Below are 22,602 nucleotides of genomic sequence, written 5' to 3'. Positions count from 1 at the left end.
AGTCTCCCCGAGCATGTGCAGAGGCCCACAGCCCTCGCCTCTGCGGGGAAACCAATCTACGGCAAAGATGAGGAAAGCAAGAAGAGGTGACAGGATCAGGCCCAGGTGGCAGGATCAAGCCCGAGGGGACCCGCCTGGCTCGGCAGCGCCTCCTCCGACAGTGGCCGGCCAGGTGCCCTGAAGGGGAAACAGGAGCCACCCTCTGACTTCTTCACGCAGCACATGGTTAAACTGTGGAACTCACGGCCCCAGGATGTTGGGCGCTGGTTTCCAAAAGGCAATTCTTCCCTCGGCTGCCTAGCACCAGAGGCTGGTTACACATCGACAGGCAAAGTAGCCTTGCATTCCCCCACAAGCCCTTAGGAGGGAGGGGGCTGGGCGTGAAGCCGGAGGGGGGTCCCCACTAGGAGGCCCAGCTAGGCTGACCTCTGGCCTTGGCCCACATTGGCAGCCTAGGGATGCACTGGGATCCCTAGTGCAATTCAGGGAGCAGGACAGCAGTCACCAAGACCCACAAGGAGAGCACATTCCATAACAGCCCAAGCCAAGTTCCAGCAGGACTGCCTTGCAGGGGGATGGACCAGATGACCCTCAGGTTCCCCACCACCACCACCACTCTACAATTCTAGGATTCTAAGCAGGTGCAGGCTGCCTGTTTCTGGCTTGATCTTTGGGATTTGTGCTACATTCATCCTGCAAGGAAAGGCAGACGAGTTAAGCGCCAACCTTGCCTCTTCCACCCCAGCCTCCAAAACCTGACCCCAAAGGGCCTTTAGGGGTGCCAGCAAAGCAGCAGCGCATGACCCAAGAGGGGAGGGTGCTGGCATGTGCAAGAGGCAGCTGGCATGCCCAGGGCGGCTGGTTGCGGGGCAGAAGGTCTGCATGTGGCTTCTCAGCTGGAGGAGGCCTGAGCTCTTAAAAAGCCTTTTCCTCAAAGCACGTAAACTAAAAGGAGCAAGTCAGAAGCCGTATAAATCCATCTCATCCTTCAAGGTCCAGGTGTGGATTGCAAAGACCTTGTGCAGGCCAGAGCAGGCCAGGCAGGTGAGAGCGCAAGCTCCAGGGCACAAAAGGCGGCAATAAACAAAGAGCAAGGCTGTCTGGATCCGTCAGCTGGTGAGGGATTGAAAACATGATTAGCACACCCAATTAGCTGTGCAAGACGGGATGGAAGAGATGAAGCCAGGTTAACTTAGAATCATAGAATCATAGAATCCTAGAGTTGGAAGAGACCCCAAGGGCCATCCAGTCCAACCCCCCGCCAAGCAGGAAACACCATCAAAGCATTCCTGACAGATGGCTGTCAAGCCTCCGCTTAAAGACCTCCAAAGAAGGAGACTCCACCACACTCCTTGGCAGCAAATCCCACTGTCCAACAGCTCTTACTGTCAGGAAGTTCTTCCTAATGTTTAGGTGGAATCTTCTTTTTTGTAGTTTGAATCCATTGTCCCGTGTCCGCTTCTCTGGAGCAGCAGAAAACAACCTTTCTCCCTCCTCTATATGACATCCTTTGATATATTTGAACATGGCTATCATATCCCCCCTTAACCTTCTCTTCTTGTGACTAAGGGTAGCAGCGTGGAGGGCATGTGTTTTTATCTTGTGAACCACACATATCTTTTGATGAAGGGGGGGGGTATATAAGTCAAATAAATTTTAAAAAGAAAGAAAGTAGCATTGGCAGACTTCTGAATTTGCTAAACCGCAGAATTTGCTAAACCCACGGGAGGCAGCCACCAACCTTCGATGGCTTTCGAATAGGGTGAGACAAATTCATGGAGGAGGAGAGGGCTGTCGATGGCTCCTGGCCAGGATGGCTCTGCTCAGCCTCCACAGAGGGAGCAAGGCTTCTGAATACTAGAAAACCCAAGAGGGGAGACAATTATTGTGTTTGAATCCTGCTTGCAGGTTTCCCACAGGCATCTGGTTCGCCGCTGTGAGAACAGGAGGCTGGGCTAGATGGGCGCCCTTTGGCCGGATCCAGCAGGGCTACTTTTATCTTCTTCTGTATGTCCCAGGCTGAGCAGCAGAGCCGGCCTTGGGCATTTGGCCACCCCAAGCTGACTCTCGGGGAGTCACACTCCAGCTGTAGCGCACAGGGCTCCTCGTAGCCTCTGCCCCATTGCAAGGGGTCCAGGAACACAACCAGAGCCCTGCAGCAGCTGGATTTAGGCCAAAGGGGTCCCATTGCATCCAGCATCTTGTTCTCACAGCAGCTGACCCGATGGGAAGCCCCTAGGGAGGGCCTGAGGGCACAGGCAGCTGCTCCCCCCCCCCCTGGATTCCCAGCAGCCCCCTTCACGCTGCAAGAGAGAGCACAGGCATCATGGCCAGCAGCCCTCCAGGGCCTTTGGGTCCACATTAATTTGTCTGCATGATTCAATGCATCCTAGTTGGTGCCCATCACAGCCACCCATCCTGTATTTTATGTGCTGCATGAAGAAGAGGTGAAATGATGAAGAGAGCGGGAGAAGCCCTTTCCTTGTCTTGAATTCAGCGTCACTTGGGTCCCCTTGTGCTGGATTCAAGTCAGTGCTGCCTCCCTCTGGGCAGAACTGGGGCTCAGAGCAGCGAGCCTGAGGTAGCCATGCCTAACCCCTTGGTAGTCCAGCAGATATCCCATCAGAGAAGTCACCCAGCCCCCCAGTCCTGCCTCTTTGACCTGCCGCTGTCCCCGTCCCCCCTCCTCCCCCAGGCACTGCTGGGCAGGGGCAAGAGGTGGCCAGGAGGGGTCAAAGGCAGAGGCGGGGGTGTGCTGCCTTCTCCTCCAGCTCTCAAAAGTGTGCAAAGTGGGCACTGGAAACCCCTGACAAACACCCCCTCCCAGCCACCATAAAATAAAATCTGCAAAGCAGAACAACATGCAATGGAATGCTAGTTATTATTATTATTATTATTATTATTATTATTATTATTATTATTTATTATTATTTTCCCTACCCATTTGGTTGGGTTGCTGCAGCCACTCTTTCCCCCAAAAAATGACTCACCAGCATTAACTACTGTATTTAGTTTACATCCTGCACTTCCTCCGGAGGAGAGGGGGGACATTTGGAGAGGAGAAGTGGTGGTGGTGGGAGTGGAGGGGGCTACTGAAGCCCCTCCTCAAGCCTTTGGGACAGCTCAGTTGGTAGAGCAACGTGGGTTCGAGCCCCACGTTGGGCGGGGGGTTGGGCTAGATGACCCTCAGGGCTCCTTCCAGCTCTACCATTCTATGATCCGCCCCCCAGTCCCCTGCTTTAGATCATCCCCTTCCCAAGAGGCCTTCCCTGGAGGTTTGGCCTTGTGGGGGCTGCCAGGAGGCCCAAGGCTGGGCACCATCCCTCCAGGGCCTCCCACAGAGGGTGAGAGAGAGGCTGCTTCCTCTCGAGAAGAAGCCCTCCTGCCTCTTCCCCAGGAGGTGAGCTCATCCCACCCCGCTCGCCAGCTGGCTCCCCACAACTTACCTTGAGGGCAAGTCTCCTTCCACAGCCATCGCAATGTGGCAACCCCAGCTGGCAGCTTGGCTACTTTCTGAAGAGGAGGGAGGACCACGGGGTTGCCAAGCAACCAGGGAACCCCATTGCCCAGCCTGGAGTGTGGTGGTTGCTAGGCAACATGGGGATGCTTTCCAATCCCAGCTGCACACAGGGAGCCGCTTCCTTGCAGAGTCAGGCCCCTGGACCATCTCGCTCCATATTGTCCAAACTAGAAAGAATGGACTAACATCAAGATGGATGAAGGGGAGGTTAAAGAAGGATGAAGTTGCTACGTCAGGAAGTAATGGACATATGTTTGCAACAAGAGTGAGAAACCTTTTGTTTTGTTTTGTAAGAAATTGTATTTAATTTAAATAATTTGGGCTGATTTGTAATAATTTGGAAAACCAATAAAATAAAAAGTATATATATAAAAAGAAAGGACATTCTTTACGAAGAACTTTCTGAAGGCAAGAGCTGTTCAACAATGGGACAGACTCCCTCACAACATGGCGGACTCTCCTTCCTTGGTGGGTTGGTTTTTTTAGCAGAGGTTGGGTGGCCTTCTGTCATGGATGCCTTAGTGTAGATTCCTGCACTGCAGGGGGCTGGACTAGATGACCCTGGGGTCCCTTCCCGTTCTTCTATTCTGTGATTCTATGGGCCAGAGAGTGGCGCTTGCCCCGGCAGCTCAAGCTTGAGCATGACAAGCGTGGTGCTGAGGCCATTGCTAGGCCTGGACGGTTGAGGCTTCAGCCAGCAATAGGGAATTAGTGTGCAGCAGCTCATAGCATGCCCCATATATCAGTTAATAATTGGCATTATGCACTGGTGCCTATTATGGAATATTTGCAAACAGTATAATCTTATTGTCTACCTCCTCTTGGGAAGTAAACAACAAAAGTAACCCTGCTCTAAACTCCCTTGATTTCTGGCTACACGTGACTCAATCATGCTTGCTTTTCAACCAAAATGGCATTGAAATCTGTGCAGACAACTCTCACAGGAAGCATTAAGAGGCTGGTTGGAGGTCTGCCCTAGACATATTCATGCCATTTTCACCAAAGCAAATAAGCTGAAAATAAAAAGGCTTATAGAAAAATAGTGCCACGGAGAACAGGTCTGCTTTGTTTGTCCTGAAACAACAGCTGCCTCTATATTGGAGCTTTTCATGCTGTTGCGGCATTTGTTTTTCCATAATGAGTTGGAAGCAGAATGAGAACCAAAGTTTGTGCACAGCACTGTGCATAGCAGAATAGAACCCGGCCATGTCCTCCCCCCGTGGCCAAGGCCCTTCTGTAATGTCTACACTCAATTAAGTCACACTCACCAGAAGTGATTGTTTTTCACTGTTAATTTAAAATGCCGCCTCTTGATCAGGGTCAAGGGGTTAGTATGAATTGCCCCTTGCACTGCTGCTGTTGTTTAGTCATGTCCGACTCTTTGTGACCCCATGGACCAGAGCACACCAGGCACTCCTGTCTTCCATTCCCTCTCGCAGTTTGGCCAAACTCATGCCAGTCGCTTTGAGAACACTGTCCAACCATCTCATCCTCTGTCGTCCCCTTCTCCTTGTGCCCTCCATCTTTCCCAACATCAGGGTCTTTTCTAGGGAGTCTTCTCTTCTCATGAGGTGGCCAAAGTACTGGAGCCTCAACTTCAGGATCTGTCCTTCCAGTGAGCACTCAGGGCTGATTTCTTTAAGGATGGATAAGTTTGATCTTCTTGCAGTCCATGGGACTCTCAAGAGTTTCCTCCAGCACCAGAATTCAAAAGCATCAATTCTTCGGCGATCAGCCTTCTTTATGGTCCAGCTCTCACTTCCATACATTACTACTGGGAAAACCATAGCTTTAACTATACGGACCTTTGTTGGCAAGGTGATGTCTCTGCTTTGTAAGATGCTGTCTAGGTTTGTCATTGCTTTCCTCCCAAGAAGCAGACGTCTTTTAATATCGTGACTGCTGTCACCGTCTGCAGTGATCATGGAGCCCAAGAAAGTAAAATCTCTCACTGCCTCCATTTCTTCCCCTTCTATTTGCCAGGAGGTGAGGGGACCAGTGGCCATGATCTTAGTTTTTTTGATGTTGAGCTTCAGACCATATTTTTGCCCTTTGCATGCCCTCTCTTAATTCCTCTAAGGTCTATTTCTCATCCAGCGAGATGCCTTTCATTAATGGCTTCTTCTCATCTTTGCAACAAAATACAGTAGTGATACTTTGCTATACGGAAAAAATAATGAAGAATGCAAGTAATTAAAACCTCCCTTCTTCACCCCAGAACAGAAAGTGTGGGGTCATGGAGGGTTCTGCCTGTCTCACAAGCACTTTAAAATCTTAATGAAACTGCTGAGTGAAGTCATTCAGAGATTGGGAGCAAAGGGTTCCCATTTCTCCAGGTTCCCATTTCTATTTTTCATCAATGGGGGTGCTGAATTGGTGCCTGGGGTCATGATGGACAGGAGAAGGGGAAAATAAGGGAAAGTGGAATACGGGGAAGAGAGTTTTTGTTGGCAGGAAGGTGGTGCTCAGCACTGTATGTTTGTGAAACGCAGACCGCTTATACTGTAAATGCCAATAAACTCCATCTCCAACTCCTAGAAAGATTCCATCAATGGTGTCTCTGAAAAATTTCACACATCACTTGGGAAGACAGGCAAACTAATATCAGTATACTGGAAGAAGCACATAGGCAGGAGCTATCAAAAGGGCAATACCGGCTAGCCCAGGGTTGAACAGAGGAGAAAAGGTGTCAATCTTTACATGAAGGGGGAGGGGTGTCTGAGCAATAGTCCAATGAATAAAACTGGGCTAAGACTGTCAAAAGGAAATGTAAGGTAAGTACTTACCAGGCAAAGGGCCTTCTCGGTGGTGGCACCCGCCCTGTGGAACACCCTCCCATCAGAAGTCAAGGAAATAAACAACTATCTGATTTTTAGAAGACATCTGAAGGCAGCCCTGTTTAGGGAAGCTTTTTAATATTTGATGCTTTATTCTGTTTTCAATCTGTTGGAAGCCGCCCAGAGTGGCTGGAGAAACCCAGCCGGATGGGCGGGGTATAAATAATAAGTTGTTGTTGTTGTTGTTTGTGAGGCAGCCAAGGCCTTGCTATTTAGGTAATATTGACGGTCAGTTTGTAAATCATGTATTCAAATTTCTGATAGGCAATGCCTCTTTCTGTGACGTGTCTCTTATGCTTTTGGGCGAGTTTCTCTGCTAAGGGGTGAGACAAGTGACTGAACTTTTAAAAGACGTTGCACATGATGTTCAGGGTTCCTCTCTTCTTCCCGTTTTTGGATGTAGGCACCCTGTTGCTACAGACTAAAGACTTGCTGCCTTGCTTTTGTGTAACCCGGGTGTAGTCTTCACCCTCCCCCTTTACTCTGATCAAAGAACAAGTCGCCCAAGTAAGGCTGAGCCACAAAGGCAAACCCAGATTCTTTTAACAGCTCTTGGCAACCACAAAGGGACGTTTGGTTCACCTGTTTGGGGGGAGCTGGAGACCCCGACAATCTGGCACACACCAGGCTCTTTTGTTGGGGCATTTTCAGCCTCTTTTATCTTCCCCTTGATGGAAGTAAGCAGAGTGTCCCTAGTGGAGCCAAACCAGGGAAAGAAACACTCAGTCTGGCTGGAGTAAAGATCCCAGGATCATCTTCTGACAAGGGGGAATACAGAGGGAAGGTGCACTGTTGTCGTGTGGGCAGTGAGTCTTTGAGGCCTGGCAACCAAAAATCTCTCCTTCCTATTGCCTTTACCTTGTCCCAGCCGCACCCGTCCCATTCATGAAATGCCCATGAGATAGAAAAAGGGTCCTGCCCGCTGTTGTTTTCATGTTTCGACTCAGCCGCACCAGCACCATTCAAAAACCGGGCATCCGAAAGCAAGGGAATCAACAAGTATCTGAAAGCAAGGAGGCTCACATTTCCCCTTTTCATATTCTCTGTCCTATCTATGGACCCAACTGCACTGGTACCATTAATGAAACGGACATCCGAAAGCAAGGGGGTCATTTCCGTAGCAGTTGTGAAGGGGGGGTTGCCAGGGAAACTTGCACATAAAGGGACTAGATAAGGGACCTGAGCGAAAGGCCACCAGTCAACTTAGGAGGTCCCCAAAAGATGGGCACCACAGAGCCAAGTTAGAGAACGGGGGGGGGGCAGGATCTGATCAGAAAATGGGTGCAAACACTTCAAAGCAGACCAGGAAGTCTCTCGCAGGTAAGAAGGCTCTGACGTTTTCTCTGCCTTTGCCAGCCGATGAGGTCTTGGACCCGCTCCAGTTCGTTCTAGCAAATGGGATCAAACTGAGGGGTCCAAGAGTAAAATTGAGAACCAGTGTAAGGAACTGTGGGTGACCTGTACTTTGTTTGCAGTACGATGGTTACCTGAAGGATCTTTTAACTCGAGTAGGCTGACCACCTTGAAGGGGATCCTTGAAGATCAGAGACACAGACAACTAGGGGCTTCCGATTCCAGTCTGCCTTAATGGAGGCAGCTCCCATGACAGCGGGAGATTGTTGGTGAAGAAAAAACAAGGATAATTGAGGATAATTATCCTTGCAAGTTCCCCCCAGGGACAGGGGGAACGGGCTTCACTCGTAGATCACCTCAGTACCCAGCTCTCACTCCGGCATGGATTGTAGGGAGCAGGGAGGCGCTGAGTGCAAAAGCCCTTTGCCTGCCGAAAACCCTCCTTCGTCGCCATCAAGAAGCAGAGGTTCTCCTATTAAGAGTTGAATTTTGACTAATCTACAGGTGCGTGCTAGAAGAGATGTGCTCATTAACTGCGGAATTGAAGCAGCTGCAAGGTCGTTAAGGTTTAACTTGAAAGAAGACTTCACTTGGTGTAAAAGATGGGGGGAGCCTATGGCTTCTTGATATAGTTTTCTTTTGTACATTTATGATTCGGCAACCCTCCCTTGAAGTGCTTTGTTCAAATTGTATATGTACAGGGAAGTGGGATGAAACTGGATTACAGATATGGAATATAACATCAAATGGAACTGTGTGTAAAATAAATAAATGAAAAGGGTAGGGAAGCTCTATTTTGCAAAAGGTTTACGATGGGAATTTAGAGCTGACTCTTCCCTATCCTTTATTATCTACGGATTGAACTGAATAATGCTAAAAGGACTTGGAATTTAATTAAACTGGAAGTATAACTGCTTATCTTCAGCTGAATGGAAGGATGAACGGAATCTGCCAGCTTGCCAAGGAGTTGATAAGGATAAGGTTCATTACTGAGTGATTTGCAGATCACTCTTCTACCCAGGTTGAGAGGGAAAAATGGCAAAAACTGTTTTTTTATTGGGACAGCTTGGGATTTCTGCAGCTGCTGCTGAAGTTGCAAAACAATGAAGCGCAGGACGGAGCATTGGAGAACAACAACGGGGTATTAGCTCCATCCAAGGAATGATGGAGAACAGCAACAACCAGGAAAAGATAGACAGAATATTTTACAAGGACAGGAAGAAACATCACAGATAGAATCATTGCCACAGGAAGAACAAGGATATAGTTTGAGTGCCTCACTTGTACTTCTAGAAATCATTTAATGTGTCAACATGAATGAAAGTTGTGAATATATCACTTGTATAAGGGATTGCTATTTTGACTGGAGTGTGATTGAAATTAATAGGATTTTGGAACGCAGAAATAATCAAATCATCCATTTTAGCATGCAGGGGGGTGGGGCACCTAAATTACATTATTTGGCACCTGAATGATTGGTATTAATAATTGTATTATAATTTGGCATTGTTATAATGAGGCTATTATTGGGTTATTGTAATGGAAAACTAATAAAAATTATTATCAGTAGAGACACCGACAACTAGGTAATTTAGCAATGTTCGAAGAAGCAAGAGATCTCTTCAAAGGAAAGAGAAAGAAGCCCCCCATGAATTGCCACTAGTGGATCAACTTGGAACCTTCCAAGGGACCCTGGCGGGGTGTGTGTGTGTGTGTTTTACAGGGCAAAGCAGGCAGGAATCCCAAGCCTCAGCCCCCGGGGGGGGGCAGGAGGAAATGCACTTCTGTGCCCCCCCCACGAGGCTGCCCTTTGCTGCCACCTGATGCACGTAGCTCTGCACATTGTTTACGCCCACATCCCGCTTAGCACGGCAGATTTAATTATCCGATCAAAGCAGATACAATCGCCACGTGTGGACCGTTGGTGCCTGATGGACGGTTGGTTTGAGCCATCCTTGAGAGAGCGCTTGTCGAGGCCCCCGGCCCATCTCAATGCTCCCCCCCCCACGCCGGAAGCACAGACGCAGGAGCCTCGTACCATGAGAACACTCTTTAATGAGGAAACAGAAACGCACAGGGCAGCAGGTGCTATCACAGCCATTACAAGACTATCCCAACGGAGGGGCGGGCGGGGGGGCTGGTCGCACTCAGGAGGCCGGGACTCCTCCTCCGCCGTGGTCCTGGGGCAAAGGAGTCCTCTGTCGTGCCCCCCACCAGCCTCGCACACCTACGGGGACCAACTAGTGGGGGGGGGAGAAGGTGCACAAGTAACGGTTCACACTTCACACTACTCCAGTGGGAGACCAGGTGGGTGGGTGGGTGGGCAGAGGGGTGGTGGAGGGGGGCTCTGTGGCCCCAACAGTCAGCCAGGGCAGGGGGGAGGGGGGTTAGCACCATCGTGTTAAAAGAGGGGTGGGGGAATGGGGGGGTTGAGTATGCTGGCGCTTCTCAAGACATCCCTTCCCACCCCTGGCATCTCTCAGGTTAAACAGGTGCTCTCCACCATTGGCTGAGACCCCAACTGGCTTTTCCCCCACAAGCTCTTCACAGTGGGTCACAGAGGACAATGCACCTCTGCAGAGCGGCAAGGAGAGGCCCCAAGGCTTTGAGGAGCAGCCAGCCTCTCTGGTCCCCTCACCCCACTACCCATTCTCCACGGAGGGGGGGGCACTCCCTACCCAAGGATCAGAAAGGGATTCCTGCCTACCATCGGTCTTCAAAAGGTGCAGATACGAAAGCTCCATATCCCATGCTGGAATGTGCGGAGAGAGGGGGGTTTATGGTGCCCCTTCCCCCTTGCTCTAACCACTGCACTGCACTCTCCAGGGGGAGCCCAGGGGTCCTGGCCCTCCTCTTGCACCCTTGGCTCGGGGCCCTCCCTGGCAATTCCTGCCTGGTGGGCTCACGGAAGGGCGGGGTGGGTGGGAGTTCTCCCCCCTCGCAAGAGAAGGCACTGAGGAGCTCAGTGGGGCATACAGAGAAGGCCAGGGAAAGGGGGGGGGCAGGCAGCAGAGGACCCCCCCCATCCACCTCATGGCATCATCACCCCTCCCCGGGGAAGAGAGCAAAAGGGGGGGTCCCCACTACTGCTAAGCAATGTTGGGATGAACCTCCCTGCACAGCAAGTGCTGCTTGGAAAAGGGGGGGGGGCTCCACCCTAGAGACCTGCCTAGCCCCCCCACCTGCCTCCCCCTTTCTATCCTACTGCTAGTCACACAAAGCACCTTTTATTTCAGGATTATTCTTTTTTTTCCACGTGATGCACAAACAAGTCAAAATGTCACTTATCCAAAAAACCCAACGTGCAAAACAGAAAGGAACTGGGGCCCAGGTGGTTCCCCCTTGGCCCTGCCCCCTCCCTAATTCGGCCCCCACCCCCACCGCCCGTGGCACTTGGGGGAGCTGCCACCCTCCACTAGGAAGAAAGAGACAGAAGCAGCCCAGCATCTCTCCCCCCCCCCCGGTGCCTCAGCCTGTGTTTCCATGCAGCCGTGGAGTGAGGGGGGGTGCCTCTGGCCCTCGGCAGCCTCATTCCGGGGACGGGTCTTGGTGGGGGGGTCACCACGGCATCAGGTGTGAGGTGCTGGTCCGGTGAAAGGTGTGTCTGCCTCGAGCCCGCAGGGCGTGGGGGGGGCAGCCGGGCGAGTGGAGGGGGGGCGGCGACGGCGTCCTTAGTCGGGGGACAAGTCGGGGGAGCAGCTACCAAATGCCGCTAGACCTGCCTCCGGGGGGAGCGAGAATCCGGGCCGAAGCTCGCTTTGGAACATGGTCATCGATCTGAGAACCTGGAGGCAGAGAAGAGCGGGGCGGTCAGAAGCACACGGGCAACCGGGGGGGGGGGGGGCGCACATCCTGTCCCAACCAGGCCAAAAGCGGGGAGCCCATAAGGACCAGCCGGGGAGGAGAAAAGCTGCGGCGAGGACCCCCATATACAGCTCCACCAGCTCCCCACCCTAGAAAAAACTCTTTTGTGCGTTTGCAATTTGGGGCAAGCAAAGGGGGAGCAGGGGCCCCAACTGAAGAGAGCGGAAGGCCCCTCAATATTTGTGGGGAGGGGCTGAGCACCCCCAATATTGAGGGGTCATTACCCCCTGCTGCAAGCACCTGCACACTGGGCCATGTGATGCCAGGTCCCCTCCATGTGGGGGGCAAGTCAGCGCCCCTGGAGGAGAGACAGAAGCAGGAGAGAGGGGGGACCCACCTCATACATCAGGGCTTGCAATCCCCCTTCCCTGCCCCCCCCCACTGCTGAGCAGTTCAAGGAAGAGGAAGAGACCCCCATAGTGGCTACAATCCCCATTTCCAGAGCCTGCCAGGGGTTGAGCTTCAGGAGGAGGAGTTGCTCCTGTCCATTTCCGGGGCGGGGGGGGGGGCAGGCAACTGAGATGCTGGCCGAGAGGGACCTGCCAGGTCCAATTCTGCACCAAAAGCACCTCCAAAAATTCCCAAGCAGGACTTGGGAGGCCAGGATGAAGCCTCTCACTTTTGACACCTGGCCTTAAGTTTGAGTGCCAGACTTTGTGCGTCTTGCTCTGCCAGCCTCAAGTTAGAGGCATGCCCCCCCCCTGCAATTTGAAGGGACAAAGAGGCCGAAAGAGACAGGCTGGCAGCCTCCCCCCCCACTTTGCTCCAGGAAACAGATTCCCCATTGCCAACCACGGCTGCTGCACATAGCAGAACCCTCTTCGCAGAGGTCAATACAAAGAGATTCACACAAAAAAACACATCGCTGGTGCAGCCTGCCCTCTCACCTACTCATCACCACATGAAAGCCTGCTCTTAAATGACTGACCATGCAACCTCCAGCAGAAGAGATGCCACCTGAACCCCCTCTGGAGAAGAAACAGCACCTCACATGGTCTGCAGACCCCAGGCACTCTCAGGTCCAAACCAGATGCAAATAATGGGATTGGAGCGGGGGAGAGAAGTTTCTCTCTCATGCCCTGCTCTGGTACCAAGAAAGACCTCCTTTTTGGAAGCTGCTATTTGCGTTTCAACTCCCTCGAAATGCAAATAGCAACTTTGGAGTGGGTATTTCTTCTCTGGACTATGGCAGAGAATGCCAAAGAAAGACGAGGTTTTTCCCTGCCAGATATGAGATCATACTATGAGGCATCTTGTCTCTATTGGCTGAAGGAATGGATGACATTAGAGAATTCACAAATTCTAGATCTAGAAGGTCATGATAATATTTTTGGTTAGCACGCTTATTTATGGTATGAAAAGGTGAAAGTTCATAAAGGATTTACAAATCATATAATTAGGGGGGAAAGTATAGAGTATGGCATAAATCTAAGAATTATTAGAGGTAAAAACACCACTTTGGCTCTCACCGTTGGAAGCCATAGCAGTAAAGGAAAATACCAGTCATATGATAGAAAGATGGACAACTTAAGAGAAATTTATTAAAACAAGATGGAGAAGAGTACAAATTAAAAGAATTTAAGGAATTATCAGGAAAATTAACAACATGGATATAATATCATCATTTGAATGAAGTATTTAAGAAAGATAGGATATGAGGGTTTGGGGAACAAATATCACAACTGGAGAGAGACGTGTTGGAATGTAATGTAAAAGTGCTGTCTAAAATATTATTGGAATGGGAGACAAAGGATGAGCAAGTAAAATCCTCAATGATACACTGGGCAATAGATATTGGTCATAATATTCACATGGAAGCACAGGAACAATTGTGGAATATGGATATAAAATTTACAGCATGTTATGGTCTAAGAGAAAATGATATGAAAATGATATGTCGATGGTATCTAACACTGAGCAAGTTGGCAAAAATGTATAAATCTAAATCAAATAAGTGTTGGAAATGTAAAGAGAAAGGAGGTTATTTTTATCATATGTGGTGGGGTCTTGTAGTAAGGTTAAAGTTTACTGGGAAATGATATATAATGAATTGAAAAGAATGTTTAAAATAACCTTTGTAAAAAAAACCAAAAGCTTTCTTTTTTTTTTACCGGTAATTATAAGGACAGAACTACCTAAAATGTATAGAAACTTATTCATGTATGCGACTACAGCGGCAATAATGTTATTTGCCCCAAAATGGAAAAAAGCGTAAGTCCCAGCAAAGGAAGAATTGATACAAAAACTTATGGAATATGTAGAAATGGCAAAACTTACTGGAAGAATAAGAAATCAAGATAACAAATTTTTATTTTAAAAAATGGAAATGGTTTATTGAATATTTACAGATAAATTATAAACAGATAAAATCATCGGCAGGATTATTGTAACAATCTGCAGTTTTATAAGAGTATATATTTAAAGTAGATGAATAAATGAGCAAATTAAGTTAATTTGGATATGCAAAAGGTATTAAAAACTAATTTAAGGAACTGCAGAAAGAAGGAGAAGGAAGTTTTGATATGTCAAAATGATTGTAAAATTAGTGAAATGTATAAAATCAGTGAAATGTATGAATTTGAAAAGTATAAATAAATCAATGTGAATAAAGGACTGTGGCAGAGAAGGAAGGAAAGGGACCCCCTGCCCCTTCTCCAACTGCCATTGGAGGCAAGAGTCAGAGCCCTGCACTCCGACCCCTAAGCCCCACATGCCTCCTTGCCTGGCCCTACTGCTCCCTCTTGGCCACGGCTGGCAGTGCTGGCAGGAGACTCCTCTGCAATGAGCGACACCCCTTCTGTGTAGCCTCAAGGAGGGTGGGGGAGAAGGGGCTGAACGGGGTGTTATGCTGATCCAGCCAAAATACCCAATGGTGTGGAACCAACTCCCTCCGAAAGTGGTGGCCTCTCCTTCCTTGGAGGTGTTCAAACCTGTCAGGGATTCTTCCGCTGTGATTCCTGCACTGCAGGGGGCTGGACTGGAGGACCCTTGGGAGCCCCTTCCAGGATGCTATGCCCACTTGGTCTGACTCCTGCCTGCATCCCACTCTGGCGGCTTCCTCCCCTCGGTCTCCCTTCTCTTCATTCCCAGGTCAATAACCAAGATCACAGGGAGACTGGGAGCAGGCACTGCAGGAATTGGGGGCGGGGGGCACTGCTGGGTGGTGGGGCAGGGGAGGTGGGAAGCCAGACCCTAGCCCTCACAGGGCAGCTGACTATGCTGGGCAGGGGGTGCAGAACGGGGGGCAAGGCGGGAGGCGGGAGGGGGGCAGCCGGGGCAGGGAAGATGCAGCCTGGGGGTGCAAGGAGCTCTCCCGCCTCCCCCACAGAAGGCCCCGCGCTCCAGCCCCGCTCTTACCGGAAAGGCTGAAGCCGGACTCGTGGAGATCCCGCATGCCCCCGTGTCTCGTGGCCGGCCGGGTGGGCGTGTCTGCCAGGGGCGTCCCCGTCTCTTTTTTCCCAGGGTGCGCAACCACGGCCACGTCCCCCAGGTAGGGGGTGCGGTCCACGCCCTTAAGCTTTAAACTCTGAGCAGAGCAAAACAACAAGAGGCACACGCAAAGACAGGTCAACGGAAACGGCGGCCTCTGGAGACCCCAACGCCCGCCAGGAGCTGCGACCCCAAGCAAGGGGGGGGAGGGGGAGCCTGCCTCTTGGGGGGCTCGGGATGGGTGGGCAGGTGAAATGCAGGCTGGGGCGGGGGCTTGGGCTGGGAGGGAGCAGCTGTCTCTGGGGGCTGGGAACGGGGGCTCCTCTCATTTCCCCCTGTGCCCCCCTCGACCAGCAAGTACTGGGCCCTTGGTGCCATGTCTGCCAGCCTCCAGTCCGCTGCCAGGGACCCCCTACAGATGCCACTCTCTGCTACCCTCCTCCCCCCACTCCACTCTCCTCGCCCCAGACTACCACTGGTGAAACACCGATGCATGATGGGAGTTCATGCAAGATCTGGAGGACCCATGGGGGGGGGGCTCCCCAGCCCACTCCAAGGCTCACGGAGAATGCCTCCCCTCTTTTTGCAGCAAGGACTGCGAGGGGAAGTGGGGCGAAGAGGCGGGTGCCGGTTGCTTGGCTCCCCCCCTCTTCAGCCCCCACCCCTTGGGAAGATTCCCTCGGCTCCCCCTACCTTCCCTCGTCTCTGGGTGCAGAGCTTGGCTGCCCCCCATCCCAGGAAGGACTAAACGGCCGTCAGCGTCCTTGTGCCAACTCTACCATTCCAGGATTTGGGGGGGGGGAGGGCTGGGGTGCCATGACCTCCCTAAGCCCTCTCCTTTGGCTCTCTCGGTCGCTCCTCTGCTCTCCTGCCAGCCTCTCCTGGGACCAACATCCTCCCCTCCCAGTCAAGCCTCTTCCTCTTCATCCCTACGTTCCCCCTCTGCTCAAGTGGTAGCCATTTCAGTCCCCACCCCCCCCACCCCAGCCAAGTCTCGCTAAGCATGCCAGGCCTGGTCAAGCCCCAACTCTTCTCAATGCAGGGAAAAGATGAGACATTTCCTTCCTCTTTTTAAAAAACCCAAACACCTGAATGCCGATTTCTGCACTTGGACGCCCAGATCACAAGCACCCCTGGGGTGCCCAGTCCTGCTCTCCGCCTTCTGTGCCTCCCTCTGCCCTGCTATCGTCCTCCCGCACACCCCCAACTCCCGCCGCTTGGGCTTCCCGCAGCCACACTCCTGCCCTAAAAGGAGGAACTGGGGGGGGGGGCCTCCGGCCTTTCCCCCTGCCCCCCCTGGCATTTGCCACAAGCAAAGGCCTCTGGGCGAGCCCCTCCTCCTCTTCTTCCTCTTTGCAGAGCCCCCCCCCCCAATCCATGGTGTTCTTGACTCTGCTGCTAAATGCAGCGGCAAGGCTGCCTTGCGATGGGTGTCTCTGCCTGCAGTGCCCTGCCCTCCCTCCCTCCCTCCCTCCCACTCCCCTCTGCCCCATACCTTTTCCCGTTGCACCAGCTTCTTGTAGACGGAGTCTGGGAAGGAGCGGAGGGGGCAGAACTTGCCGGTGCCCTCGGCGCACATGAAGACGCCGTTCTCGTAGACCACGCGCCCGCGGCTGATGGTGACCAGGGGCACCCCGTGGCAGCGCATGTTCTCAAAGAGGTTCACGTCCCCGCCCTGGACCTGTGTGCTGGCCGAGATAGTCCTGGGGAGGAGGAGGGAGCGGGGAGGTGAGGGAGGGGGCCGGCGGGCTGCTTGCAGGGCTTGGGCCGGCAGCTGCTCCAACTCCCTCTTGGGCCGGGGACGGGCTGGCTGTCTCCCAGCCCCCTCCCTGCTCCTTTGGAAGCCCCACCAGAAAGAGACTTCTGGGAGGATGTCAACATTGTACTGTGTGCATTTATAGATTTTTCTTATTTAACCTTCTCTGTTGTAATGTGGGAAAGGGGGGGATATAGATAAATATGGAAATAAGAGCATGCAATGTCAAAGTGAGGCAGGATGAGGCCTCCAAGCCAAGAGCAGGGACCTCACCCCAGGCGTGTCTTTGAAATGTGCCCTTTGCCCAATTCACTTTGCAGGTTCCCCTCCTGGCTTTTCATCTCAGAAATGCATCATGTCCACACCACCTGGGGGTGGGCAGTTACTTCAAAGAGGAAAAAACTAGAAAGGGCGATGGAGGAGCCCCAGCAAGAGGGACGGCTCAGAAGGCTTGGGGAGAGGCTTCTCACAAGGCTGCAAAAGTAGGGCAAAAAAGCCGTTCTGCTTCTTGCTGGAGGTGGCAGAGGGGGAATCCGATTTAAATCGGATTTTTTCAAATAAAATGCTTTTTGGTGAAAATATATTACCATCCAAAGGTTATTCAATCATGAAATAAAGATTAGTTTTTTAATTATGTAGAATAAGGCTGTATATGTTTAATTTTTTTGGTAAATAAATTCCATTAATCCATTCACAATGTCATTTATGCTCTTCCAGAGGTTTTCGTAAGATTATTGGGCAGTTTCTCTGCCTACAAGATATTATCACAGATGCTTGGTTTACTTTTGCAGTTCTCAAAACTGAATTTGACTCAGCAGAGATCACATGCCTCTTCTTCACAGCAAAAATGTTATAACATGAACAGAGTTGAGAAAAAGACCTTAATCCTATTGTTCTACAAACCTATGAATACAGAATCAACCCCTTCAGTGTTAAGTTTCAAGAAGTTCAGTGAACAGAATGGAAACAATATTTTTCTGATTGTTTGGAGTGGAATGGATCTAAGAAATCTATTTAAATTGTTATTATTAAGGTAATGATTATTTTTTTCCTTCCTAAGTACAACAGAAAAATATGAATGATTAACCTATTAAACTGGGGATTAAAAAAACTAATATGAAAAGTTGTTATTCTAAAAATCTTCATCTACTTGCATATTAAAGAATTAGTCTTTATGTAGAAAACTGAGATTTAAATCAAGCCTTACTGACTAGTGATTTAAATCGTGATTTAAATCAGTTTGATTTAAATCAAATCCACCCTGGAACGGGGTATCCCGAGAGACAGCATGGCTGGCTCCCTGGCTCCCTGACCAGGAGGACTCCACGCTGCAATGTTTAGCTGCAGCTCAGGGTGTCTCCTTCCCCTGACGGAAGCGGGACACAGTGGTGTGTTTGCGCCATCTGCTGCGTGCTGTGAAAGAAGCAGGATCAGAGCACAGGGAAGTGTATTGCAATCATCCGTTGGGCAAGGAGGACAGTAGTTTGCCCCTGTGCAGCTGAGAAGGAAGAAGAGAGACCTTTGCGCGGGCCCCAGAAGCAAGTGGCTCCTTCTCTGCCAATGCACTAAAGTGACTTAAGGGAGAGCCCAGGGGTCTGGCGAAATTGGAGCCCTTCTTCTGGCACTGAAACTGACTTGTTTACTGGGAGTTTCAGCTCATTTCTGAACTGATGGCAGCCTTCTCCAACCTGATGCCCTCCAGCTGTTTTCGACTGCCCCTCCCTTGAGCTCCAGCCAATACGGGTTGCAGCTTCAGAGGAAGGGCAGAGCACGTGCCTGGCATGCAGAAGGCCACAGGCTCAGTCCCCAATGGAGGCACCTCCGAGAAGCGCTGGGGAAAAGGCTCCTGCCTGAAACCCTGGAGAGCTGCTGTTGCTGCTGCCGGTCAGTGCAGACGACATAGTGCTAGATGGACTGAGGGTCTGGCCTGGAACAAGGCAACTCCTATGTTGTGGTGCCTCTGCGGCAGAAAGGCAAGCCTGGTTGGGGAGGGGGCAGGGGTGAGGTGGAAGCCTTCCCTCATTACCTATTTAACTGACTTATGAATGGCTTCCCACAGAAACGCCTTGAAGCGATCGACAATTTAAAGAAACCCCCAGCAACAAGAACCACTGAAAATCCAAAGCGTGCTGGAAACATTCTTGTCTGGACAAGCCTATCCAGAAGTTGAGAAAGCTGGTGGAGGTTTCGTTCTGTTTTTAGTCTGCTGTTATTCTGTCTTCCTGAAAGTCTTAAATTATTGCTGCTATTGATCGTGTTATCTTTCTATCTTTTTTGTAAGCCACTTGGAGGTTTATTTGTGTGTTTTTTTGCAAACCATCAGGAAGCATATAAATTGTACGAAATAATGTATCAATCCATCAAATAAACTAATGCAGCAAGCGTTGGACACACAGCCATGATGCTGGGAAGAACCTCTTATCTCTGTGAGCATCCTTCTCCCCCCCCCTTCCCTGGGGAGGCAGCCAGCAGGAGGGGAGGGGAGCCTGGCTTCTGAAGCTGCATCAAGCCAAAGCGAGGCGCCCCCCCCCCGCAACTCCCCTCTTCTCACAGCCCATAAGCCCCAGGCCGCCACTCCCAACATGGCCCCACTGACACACAGCCCCCTCCCCGTTCCTCGTGGCCCCTTTGTCCCCCCCCCACCTACTTGGTGGCCTCTGGGTCCCACACGACCACGTCTGCGTCGGCCCCGGGGATGATGCGGCCCTTGCGGGGGTACATGTTGTAGATCTTGGCAGCGTTGGAGCTGGTGATGGCGACAAAGCGGTTCTCGTCCATCTTGCCCCCCACCTGAGGGGAGAGAGAGGGGGGGGGAGCTGATGGGAAACACTCTGGGAGAGCCCCAACCACCACCAGGGGACCACTCTCTGGTCTGGATTGCTGCCTTTGAAATGGCCTTGCCAAGCCCCCTCCACAGGGCTGCCATGGGACTCCCCCCCCCTTGCAGATCTCCATTTGCAGGGTGCCTCCAGACTGTGTTGAAAGGGAACCTGGGTGTGTGTGTGCTGGGATGGATCCCAGAGCATTTCTCCCCCCCCCATGTTAGTTTGTGTGCCCCCTGGCTGCTGGAGGACAAGCGGTGCTGGTGGCCGGGAAGGAGGCAGGGGGAGCTCTGCCGCAGGCTCAGCGCAGAGTGTTGCTGCAAGGCTGGGTGGGGGGCACCCTGCCCTGAGCCCCTTTCTTTCACATGCGGGCAGCCAGCCAGAGGGGCCCAGGAGGGCTTCCTCCAAGTCTCTCCTGCTAGCCGTTGTCCCTCTGCACCGAGCAAAGGGACTGGGTGGAGCCACAGGGAACGATGGCTGCATTCCGGGGAGAAGGGGCGTTGGAGACTGACTTGGGGAAAGGGTTCGGTGATCGGGGGTCAGAAGCAGAAGTGGAGAGTGAAGAACAGCAGCAGAGGAGGGAGACGGCTCAGACAGGTGGAGAGTCAAGGGCTTCCACACGGCCGTCTCCTGCCCCCACCTCTCCTGCCTGGCAGGACCAGGAGAGGATGCAAGAGAGAGAAGCAGGGGCAGGTCACACGCAGGCACAGTCTCCTCCTGCTTATGGGCAGCTCAGTTGGAGAAGAGACATAAGCGGAGGTCTCTGTTGTGGCCACAGCCTCGCCAGGTGCACACCTGGGAGGAGCTGAGAGACGTGGGGCTGCAGGACATGCCTTTCCCCAACTTGCAAGCGTACCTTCGACAACGAAGAGTTAATTCCTTGCCTGACACCTTGCGGGATGGGGGCAACAGGGGGGAATCTCCCGTTTCCCTTGGGGTGCCTCCACCTACCACTCCCCGTTCCCAGATGACGGCCATGCGGTCCTGCACTCCACTGACTCCGTGGGGGATCTTGGTGAAGTCCTCCTTGCCCATGGCTTTCTGCTTGGTGGTGAAGGGTCGGTGGTCCGAGGCCACCACGTTCAGGGTGTCACTGCGGGGAGAGCTGGTCTTAGCAACCCCTCACCACGCAAAGCCACCCCTTCCCTCCCTCCCTCCCTCCCTCCCTGTCTGCCTTCGTTCTGGGACCCCCTTCCTCCTCCTCCTCCTCCTCCTCCTCTCTCCTCATCCTCTAGGGCTAGATCACCCCCCAGCTCAGGCCCCCTTACTTGGCAAGCAGGCTCATGAGGTAGGTGGAGGTGTTGGTGTCCAGCCGCAAGGGCGGGACGGTGACATAAGCCGCTGCGTGGGACCAGTCCTGGTGGTAGTAGTGCAAGCCCGTCAGCGCAGTGTGGGCCGTGGTGGTCTCTGCGTACACCACCTTCCCTGCGGGGAAGCAAGGGGAGGGACCTCAGGCCTGGCTGGGGGGCAGGTGGTTTCCTCGAGAGCCCCACTCGCGGGGCACATCGTTGAGCTGTGCGCTCTCTCTCTCGAGGGGGGTGTCAGAGACACTTTGTGTTTATTTATTACTTTTATTTATTGGATTTATATACCGCCTTTCATCCTAAGGTCTCAGGGCGGTTCACAGAATAATAAAACACAGGATAAAAACATGAGAGACAAAACAAAACACCAAAACAATAACCCCAACCTTCCCCCAGACACAGTTAAAAGGTTGCAGAATATTAATCAGCCAAAGGCCTGGTTAAAAAGGAACGTTTTCACCTGGCACCTAAAGATCTGTAAGGAAGGCACCAGGTGAGCCTCCCTGGGAGAGCATTCCACAAATGGGGAGCCACCACAGAGAAGGCCCGTTCTCGTGTTGCCACCCTCTGGAGAAATCATAGAGGAGGCACACAAAGAAGGGCCCCAGAGGGTGGTCTCAGGGTCTGGGAGGGTTAACTGCAGAGTTAGGAGGGGCCCAAAGGTCACCCCTAAACAGGCACCCCAGCCGATTGGGGAGAAAAGACCCACTCCTTGCAACGGCTAGCAAGGAGGGGCATGATGGTTCCAGGGGCCGGGACATGCCAAGGGCAGGTTGCCACCTCTCCTTGCAGTTGCCGTGTGGGCACATTCTGCCCTGAGGAGACACCTCCTGCTTCAGGTCCAGAGAACACCACTCACCTTGCATCTTGGCGGTGGCAATGACGTCCCCGGCTGACATGCTGGAAACGTTGACCAGGTAGACGGGGCAGTGAGTCTGCCGAGGGAGGAGGACAAAAAGAAGACGAAAGGCGTCAGGGGGCTTGTGGCAATGAGAGAGACCTGGGGACTGAGCCCAAGGGACCCCCACCCAGTTGGGCAAGAAGACACAGCCTCAGTCCTCTGCAGCAGAGAGAGGGGGCGGTTAAGGCTGCTCACCCGGTTAGCGATGGTGATGACCCGATGCGTAGCTTCAGCTTCCAACTGCGATGCAGAGAGAGAGAGAGAGAGAGAGAGAGAGAGAGAGAGAGAGGGAGAGAGAGGGGTGAGGCAGGCAGCGGCCCGGCCAACCAGACCCCAACACTTCGTCCTCATCCCAGCAGTTACCAACTGCTCTAGCTCATGTGGTGGGGCACAAACTGGGCAAGAGTCTGCCCCAGTGAAGCCAGTGGGCATGGATGGGTGACCTCACTTCTTTTCGCCTGCAGGTGGTGGGTCCTGGAGCTCAGCTGGGCACAGGTGTCCCTCCCCTCCACCCGCCACCAACGGCCATGATAATCCCCCCACTCATGAGCAGCACCCACAAGCTCAGCCAGCTGCCCCCAACCTCACATGTGCAGCAAAGTCCCTTCCTCCCGGTCGTCCTTCCTGGCTGGGTGGAAGAACTGCCCTCTGGAAACAGTCGCCAGTCAACTTTGCAGCCTCGGCAAGGAGAGACTCTGCAAGTTCCCAAACTGCCCCGTGCTCTCTTGGGCCTTGGGGGGGGGGGGAGTGAGATTCCTAGCAGGGCAGGTGTGTTCATTCGTGAGTGTGTCTCCTTCCTTCCTTGATGGACACCCT

At 52.3% G+C, this 22,602-nt stretch overlaps 2 protein-coding genes across 6 annotated transcripts in view; both read right to left on the bottom strand.

The window, feature by feature from the left end:
• MAPRE3 (microtubule associated protein RP/EB family member 3) overlaps positions 1 to 20,797 on the bottom strand; it is a 46,338-nt gene extending 25,541 nt beyond the window's left edge. Inside the window, exon 1 of one of the 3 annotated variants that reach the window (XM_033145257.1) lies at positions 20,783 to 20,797. Coding sequence is in view for 2 of the 3 variants with exons in the window: in XM_033145256.1 (XP_033001147.1) it covers positions 3,447 to 3,475 (29 nt within the window). In the remaining variant the exon portion in view is untranslated. Of the gene's footprint in view, positions 1 to 3,446; positions 3,512 to 20,782 lie in introns of those variants that run through there. The other 2 variants (XM_033145256.1, XM_033145258.1) reach the window with 2 other exon arrangements.
• DPYSL5 (dihydropyrimidinase like 5) overlaps positions 10,942 to 22,602 on the bottom strand; it is a 41,181-nt gene continuing 29,520 nt past the window's right edge. The window contains exons 5-12 of one of the 3 annotated variants that reach the window (XM_033145253.1): positions 21,982 to 22,026; positions 21,745 to 21,820; positions 20,850 to 21,006; positions 20,533 to 20,674; positions 19,407 to 19,549; positions 16,499 to 16,706; positions 14,932 to 15,100; positions 10,942 to 11,495 (exon numbers count right to left, since the gene is read on the bottom strand). In XM_033145253.1, coding sequence (XP_033001144.1) covers positions 11,410 to 11,495; positions 14,932 to 15,100; positions 16,499 to 16,706; positions 19,407 to 19,549; positions 20,533 to 20,674; positions 20,850 to 21,006; positions 21,745 to 21,820; positions 21,982 to 22,026 — 1,026 coding nt within the window. In that variant the 3' untranslated portion in view covers positions 10,942 to 11,409. The remainder of the gene's footprint in view (positions 11,496 to 14,931; positions 15,101 to 16,498; positions 16,707 to 19,406; positions 19,550 to 20,532; positions 20,675 to 20,849; positions 21,007 to 21,744; positions 21,821 to 21,981; positions 22,027 to 22,602) is intronic. The other 2 variants (XM_033145254.1, XM_033145255.1) reach the window with 2 other exon arrangements.

This window comes from Lacerta agilis, chromosome 3 (genome assembly GCF_009819535.1).
Source record: "Lacerta agilis isolate rLacAgi1 chromosome 3, rLacAgi1.pri, whole genome shotgun sequence".
In the NCBI taxonomy this organism is placed as follows: Eukaryota; Metazoa; Chordata; class Lepidosauria; order Squamata; family Lacertidae; genus Lacerta; species Lacerta agilis.
The sequence above is the reverse complement of the archived record's forward strand: the minus strand, read 5'-3'. Positions and strand labels throughout refer to the sequence as shown.